General features: G+C 36.7%; 1 protein-coding gene across 1 annotated transcript in view; it reads right to left on the bottom strand.

Moving 5' to 3' along the window:
- Positions 1 to 3690: 3690 nt before the first annotated feature.
- VEGFC (vascular endothelial growth factor C) overlaps positions 3691 to 8452 on the bottom strand; it is a 150116-nt gene continuing 145354 nt past the window's right edge. The window contains exon 7 of the mRNA XM_083170786.1: positions 3691 to 7042. Within this exon, the coding sequence (XP_083026912.1) occupies positions 6928 to 7042 (115 nt within the window). The 3' untranslated portion in view covers positions 3691 to 6927. The remainder of the gene's footprint in view (positions 7043 to 8452) is intronic.

The raw sequence follows: 8452 nt of genomic DNA, 5'->3' as shown, positions 1-8452 counted from the left end.
ATTAGGGGTATCACCAGGGGAAGGTTGGTCAAAGGCGTTTTATGATCCAAAGCATACCAAAGCTTCCAGTGGCACTGGGTCAGTCTGTGCAATTTCAACTCTGCTAGCCATATGCTTGTTTGAATAGTTGTCATCAGAGTGCGCACAATACATCTCCAGAATGGGATAATGTGCAAAGAATATTTCACACTTTTTTATTTTCTTTTACTTTCACTCTCCTCTGACAAAATACATGACTGCCCAAATGGGCCACAAGAAAATTAGGAAAAAGACCAGAAAAACCTATATCTCTGAGCTGGTGCAAAGTTCATGAGTTTTTACAGCATGGAAATATACTCCTCACCTCAACACCGAAAGAATTAAAATGTGCCTAATCCACCTCTTCACCATCTCAGTTCAAGAATCTTGCCCCAGATAAGAAAATTACAATTCAGCAAAACTCTGTATGGTTCTAACTCTCCACAGACATTCCCATCCTGCTTAGCAACATATGCCCTTTGGCATTACTGCAGGTACACTTGCAGAAATCAAGGTGCATGGTGGGACCTAGGCTAGTTTCTGTTACGTTTTCAATGACCTCCAGAGAATGGCTTTGAGGAAAAATAAATGTGTCCCTCAGTCAGTTATTTTTGGATATTTCATTAGAATTAGAAAAATGTCAGCATTGAATTGCTATTTTGGATTTATTTTTAAGGACCATAATTATAATCTCTCTAAATGACAAGTAGCTAATCCCATCCAATGCATATTTTATAAACAATTTCCTTGGTTTAGTAGCCATCAAGATGCATAACCATTTGTTTTACACTGCATTGTAAATGAGTAACTCTTAACTTGTTAATGTTTACCAGTAAGTATTCAGAGCCATAGACGTCTTCAATACTTTAGTGTAAAGCTGGAATCGTTGGCCTTAACAATGACTTAAAATCTACATTTAAACTTATGACCACATAAATGTGCCTTAAAGTGTGCACAACTCATGCAAATATTTATTGTAAAGATGTTTGTAAAAAGTGGCTCAGTTACTAAATAAAGCAGTGGAATAGGTGGGCATATCCTGGAATAGGACCATTGTAAGAACATCTGTGATGCCCTCTTTTCTCATCAAAAAGCCATTCGATCAGATGTGCTTTCCTATCTCTGATGGCAGTTTCCCCTAAACAGCAGGTACTATGTTTTGGACACTGCAAACCTCTGGATATTAAATAAGATGGCCAGGGCACTAACATTTGAGGAAATATGACCAAATCCACAAGCTGTGACCATGTATCCTTTTGAAATAAAATAAAATACGTATTGCTGCATGCTATTAATAAAGACAGCTGGTAGCAGGAGCCTCCATTAGTTCCATCTTCTTTTCCCTTCAGTGCCCTAACCAATGGCTTGGAATTCAAAAATCTTAATCCAAGCACAGCAATTTCAAAACTGACAAAACCCCGCTGTCTTCCTTAATGTGTCCCATAATTCTTCCAGTTTGGGGCCGATTCAGGCCCTTTCATACATGTCCGAAATTTGGCCCAGTTTTCGATGGTTGGGGTCTGCTCATGGGCGAATATGTGCAATTAATTGAGATTTTAATATGAGCTCTGATTTATTCTCATGAATGACTATTTAAGGAAATGTTTTTGGTTTGTTAACATATATTTTTATATTCCCACATTATATTATATATTATTATACATCACTTAGTTATTCACATAACGCAAATACAGAGACCTCACAGCTCATTCCTTTATGGAGTATGAAAACTCTTTCTAGGATTGTTAGTATACAAAGCAGTTCCCATTCTTGGATTGCATGGATACCATATAGATGCCATTGTAATATTATTCATTTATTTTATTTATTTACAGTTTCTTATATAGCGCAGCAGATTCCGTTGCGCTTTACAATAGATCAGGTAATATGGTCAGGTATGCAGTAAAAGATATTCCATGATGGACCAACGGGTAATGGAAAGCATTTCTAGGATGGCCGCCTACAAAATAGGATCAATGCAACATAAATCTTACTTGTGGCTAGTGTATAAATTAGCCCATTATCTTGTGATTACTACTGAAGTTAAAAAAATTGTCAATGGCATATGTTTAAAAAATATTAAAAACCATGATTGATATATGTTCCACATACTACGTTGATTGAGATATTTTAAAAACCGACCAACTGAAGGTAATACTGTCTACTTGGTTCTATACATGTATGTCAATGACCATTTACAATATTTAAAGATTAGGGGCCAGATGCACTAAGCTTCAAAAAGTGATAAAATGGAGAGTGATAAACAACCAACCAATCAGCTCCTACCTGACATTTATCTAACACAGCCTGTGACATGGCAGTTAGGAGCTGATTGGTTAGCTGTTTAACACTCTCCATTTTATCACTTTTGAAGCTTAGTGCATCTGTCCCTAGATACCTTATCCAACTTCCAACAGAACCCAATCCTTCGGATCCCAGTGAGTGCATTCCTTATTGGCTCCTAAGGGCTATAACCAGCCTGTAAAAAAATAGCTGTTCACTGTTGAGAGTTCTCACACCTTCTAAAGAGGACAGATGGAGAAGGAACCAATTCCAAACAATTAGCTTCTAGATATTGTATAGAATTCACATGATAAACTAGAAACTATCTGCAATTTTTCCACGATGTCTTCTTTAGATGTTTTAATATTTTCCCCTTTCAGGTATTGGTATCAGTAGCTTTCTTGCTGTACTGAACTACTATTCCCCAAGTCTATACCATATAATGTACACTATTAGTACAGAGGTCAGGCACTTTGATCAGCTCTTTATGCCTTACCATTAAAGATCTATCAAACCAAAAAAAGTCATCACAAGAGAAAAATCATTGATGGTATGTGAAATGTGCATTTTTGTGGTTTTGGATTTCCCATACAATTTATCAATTTTAAAATAAAAGGTTTAATGTACAGTATTTAATGTTTTAAGGATTTTTTTTGTGACTGCACAATTTTTTTCCTATGGAGAAATAATTTAAAATAGATAACTGGTAGGGAAATCTGCTGATTCAGGGGTGAAGGGTAAATGTATTAAAAAAACATAGTTATGGGGATGTATCAATATAGAAGTGAGGGGACCCAGGGGAGGGGTGTGCTTTGCTCACTATGGGGGTTATTTTGGTTCACTCTGACAAATTCCTTCTTAGATGGACGAAACCATGTGCACTACAGGTGGGGCAGATGTTACCTGTGCAGAGAGAGTTAGATTTGGGTGGGGTTTTACTTCAAAGTGAGACCTATATTGCAGTGTAAAAATAAAGCAGTTTGTATTTTCCCTGCACAGAAACAAAATTACTTACCCAAATCTAATTCTCTCTGCACATTTCAGATCTGTCCCCCTGCAGTGCACATGGTTTTGTCCATATAAGAAGGAATTTGTCAGAAAGAGTGAACCAAAATAATCCCCTGTGTGAGATCCGCATCTATTTAATGTTTAATCACGCTGTGTCTAATGATGCTCTCCCACCTTTTGTGCAATACTGAGAGGTTGGGAAGGCTGCAAAAGATTGTGCTTTTCCTATAGTAAAATGGTTTGTGAATACATGATCTAAGATATTTGGGGAAAAATATGCTGAAACCTGCAATTATTTTTTTGAAAATACAACTTTAATAGTTTAAATATCAAGCAATTACTAAAATAGACTTTAAAAGTAACAAACTAGGCAGTATAATATGTTTTTCAAATATTTATTGCAAATTCAGATACCTCAAGCATTTCAGAAATATTTGCACTTTCATGGAAATCCTGCATAAAACATTTATACGAAATAAAAAAAAAAAAATGGCAGAAATGTAATTATGTCATTATGACCATATAATAGCAATACATTCATTTTTTCATGAATTTAAAACCACAAAATGTGGGTTCTTATGGACTGAGAGAGACAAGTGTATCCTAAACAGCATTATAGGGAATAGGAATAGGTTAAAAATAGTAATAAATGCCTTCAGACTTTGGCCATCTTTGGAACAGATCATTTTTAAAAAGTTGATTTTGTATCAAAAGTGCAATTGTTTCCTTTAAATTATCATTCTCCCTATAAAAGTATGAAGCCAAGAGCAAAAACTTAAAAGTGTGATTTTAGACAATAGTAGAAAAAAAAAACCTAAAAAAAGCAAAAACTTGACAAACAATGGTACATTTATGCTGAATTCAAAGATATTTCTCCAAACATCAGATTTCATTTTGGCTCAGAGTAAATGTGAATATTTTCACATCTTGCATAACATCACACTTCGGTAAATTCAGGTTCTAATGTAGTCCAACCTCACGTTCAGAATTAATTCACACTTCACAAAACATTACAAACATGGTCAAAAGGTCGCATGTCTGAAAATAAAACACTCATCAAGGTCATATTTTACATTCTAAATGCAGAGAAGTACTGTACTTAGACAAAAGATACATGGCACAGGCAAAGTATGAGCTATGGCTTCTCAAAATACAATTCACAAAGTTATCCTGTGCTATATATATTATAGCGATTTAATGTTTAATATTATGTATAAAGTAATACTATATACCTACACCAGTGTTTCCAAACTGCAGTCCTTAGTAACCTCTAGCAGTGCATGATTTACAGATCTCATCAGTAGCACAACAGAAACATTTGCATAACTTTTTGAAAATGTGTTAGCCAGTAATGAGTTCACCTGTGCACCAACAAGGAGATCTGTAAAACATGCACTGTTAGGGGTACATGAGGACTGGAGTTTGGGAACACAGAAGTACACTATATACATATAATATTATATATACACACATATAATATTACTATATGATTTTCTGCTAATCCCAGGAGCCACAAATGTTCAATAAATTCTTTAACAGAGCAAACAGAATTTATTTGTTTCGTTAGCTGCCAGATTGTTTTGTAAGGCCACTGGAACCCATGAAATAAGGTGCCAGCAGTTAGACATTTAGGCATGAGAGCTACCTGGGTTTTCCCCTAATGATCAGATACTAGAATGACATAAACATGACATTTTTGCACAGGAAATATTTAGTTGTAAAAGGGAAATGTAACCTTTTTCTTTGTTTTGAATGTTTTTGTAAACACAATGTATAAAAGTGTGAGCTGTCACATTGGCTTTTCGTCTGACATTATTAAAGTGTGAGTGGTCACACTGCCTATTCTGACGACATTATAAAGCCATGAGATAAGTTCACTGTTGGATGATGTAGGTCAGTGGTTCTCAACCTTAATCCTCAGGGACCCCCAACAGTGCACGTTTTCTAGGTCTCCACACAGAATCACAGGTGAAATAATTAGCTCTACTTGTTACCTTTTAAAATGTGCCAGTGAGTAATTATAGTGCACCTGTGTATCTGTGAGGTGACCTGGAAAACGTGCACCGCTGGGGGTCCCTGAGGACCACTGATGTAGGGGACCATACACCTTTCACTACCATAAAGGTGCACAATTACACACAGCACCTATCTGATGTGCCCATCCTCAGGACACCATTAGCTTCGGTACAGTATATGATCTTTGCAAATCCATTCAGATGTCTTTCCTGGTCAACATCCGATACCAATTTGAACTGGAATTGGTTGTTTGTCTATAAACTCTCATAATTCTGTGTAAATCCTCCAAATTTTTTACTTCCTACCCATCTCAATCTCAATCAACTCCTCAGATGGTGATACTATAGTATATGCAACCCTGTCCTCATATAAAAAGGTCACATAGCTCCCACAGTATAATGTCACTAACAGCCTGAAATAATATGTGCTGCTGTGAGCAGTGACATCACAAGACCTGCTACAGGTAATTACATGCCTGTTCACATAAAAACAGGAGACCTAAAAGAAAAGCAGGAGATGACGATTGTTAGATAAGACACAGAGATGAGTTTAAGTCAAGTTCAGCTATGTGCACCATAAAATTTCCATTTATTAATTATATAAGGTATGCTGTTTTCTTCAATTATGCTTTCAGTGTGCAAATATTCCATGTGATGCTCTGCATTTTATATGAAATATATATATATATATTTTTTTATTTGTCATCAGAACACTTTTGGAAAAGTAATGAGAGCTTAAGAGGAAATATTTTGGTAAGAATCCATTTGCAAGCGATGTGTCGCTAGATAATGTGTGTTTATTTGATCAATTCTATTGTGTAATGATGATTCATGAACGCTAATATTGTACAATCCATGTGCTAGCAACATATAGAACTCATGGCAACTATCGCTGACTTGTACCCAATTTATATTAGACATACTGTAGTTGGGTACACTAATCTGAATGTGAAGAAACATTGGAGGTTTATAGAAATACAATAAAAGTACAGTACTTATAAGACTTCTGTTCCCAGGTGCTTCCTTCCAATTAACGTAAGACCTAGAAATGAGAAGGCAGTGCAATACTGGTGGTAAATTTGCATTGTTGAATAAAATCTCAGTTGCAAAATCCAAAATACTAAAATTAGAATAAAAAAATAAAATGATTTAGAAAAAGGGTACTCTTGAGGTGTGAAATGGAATCCAACGGAGAATATTTGTGGCTTATAGTACAAGTATTTTTTTTTTTACTTTAAACATATTTTACATGATATAAAAATATTACTCACAGTGCACTTTTACATTAATATTGCTATAAACAGAAATGATGCACAATATTTTTAGTGGAAATAAATTATATAGTCATTATCTTGATTTAAAAAAAAACCCACAAGGGAAAACATGGACTTGCTTTGCCATTGTAGAAAAATGTCCTATCAAGTCATTGTAAGAAAAAAAAAAAAAAAACTTGGTCGAAGTTAAAATTTGGTTCCAGACTTGTACATAATGCATAGTGTAGGTGTCTTTACTCCATATAGGGTATCCAATGCAAAAGTAGATCCAGAAAGTAGAATAAAAAAAAAGTATTTTTTTTCCATAGCATATAAAACATATGCTAATTCTAGTTCATTTGTGGTCTTTTCCAGTATGTGGGTACACAGCGACATACTTCTTCACTATAATAAAATCCAGGTTCACAACGTTTCGGTCGAGTTTTACAAGGGGGTCTGTAACAACTAGAAAAGAAAACAAAAGAATTAGTCATTATTAATGTACAGTATAATTCAATTCTCTTTCTTGTGACAATCTTGCTATTTGTAGATGAAGCTAGAGTGCAACACAAAAGATCTAGGTTTCCTTAATGAATTGTAGTTTCCTTATATTTTTGCTTTTGAAATCAATCAGGTCTACGTAACGTGCCAAAACATAAATTATTAGGGCTGTTGAACTTAGACATCCAGTAGTGGCTCCAGATGTGGCTCCAGACATGGGGCTGGAGCGGGATATGGTAACTAGATCAACAAGGGGAAGGCCGACATGCATTGGGTTGACCACTGAAGGTCAACATGCATCAAGGTCGACACAGATGAAGGTCGACGTGGGCTTAGCTCGACACATGCATTAGATTGACATGGGCTGTGTCAACAGTCAAAAGGTCGACATGGGGTTTTCCCCCAAAAACATTTTTAGGTGACATGTGCCGACGGTATTTCATGCCCTACCAACCACTAGGGCGAATAATAAAATAGTGTGTGCCGAGCGTAGCGAGGCACTGTGCCCAAAACATGGCAAGCGCAGCGGTGCACATTTTTAGTGTCTATGTCGACATTTGGGATAAAAAACTAGGACTGTCAACCTAGCCCATGTCAACCTAATGCATGTGTTGACCTAATGACCTGTTGACCTAAGCCCATGTCAACCTTCAGGTGTGTTGACCTTCAAGCATGTCAACCTTCAGTGGTTGACCCAATGCATGTCGACCTCAATGCTGTCGACCCTATGACCCATACCTGGCTGCAACACAGATATAATAAGGGAGCTGCACTAACTGCCAGTGAGTCCCAGCCAGTGATGTTTGGCATTATTAGGGGTGATAGTGGGTGTTGCGCCCCTATTTCTATTCTGGACTGTGCTGCATACCCGCCTCTGGAGCTGCCACTGGTTGGATCTCCGTTTATGTTGTGTAAACGTGTTTCACCAAAAATTAAAGTTCTGTCTTTTAGATGCCGATTTTGAATAACTGGATAATATTGGCATAAAAAGTGAGACTATAACTCACATAAATGATGCCTGGTACACACCAGATCGATTGAGATCGGGAGCAGATCGTAAGACGATCGTACGATCGTCTCGTGATCTGTTGAAGCACACAACCTGAGCACGATCTGCTCCCGATCAGTACCTAGTTGATGGGGTCATTTTCAAAAATACCTGCTGCAGGTAGGATCTGAAAAAACGACCAAACGACATGCGGGGCCACGCATCGGATCAGATCAGAAATGGACCAAAACATGCCCAATTTACATACAATCGGTCGAGATTGTATCTAAGTCGGGTGTTTTGAGGCCAAATCGTTCTGATGTGTACCCTACATAAGATGCAGCCATCATCTGATTAGACTTAACCAACTGTCAATCACCAACTGA

This window comes from Crinia signifera, chromosome 1 (assembly GCF_055691185.1).
Source record: "Crinia signifera chromosome 1, ASM5569118v1, whole genome shotgun sequence".
Lineage (NCBI taxonomy): Eukaryota > Metazoa > Chordata > Amphibia > Anura > Myobatrachidae > Crinia > Crinia signifera.
The sequence above is the reverse complement of the archived record's forward strand: the minus strand, read 5'-3'. Positions and strand labels throughout refer to the sequence as shown.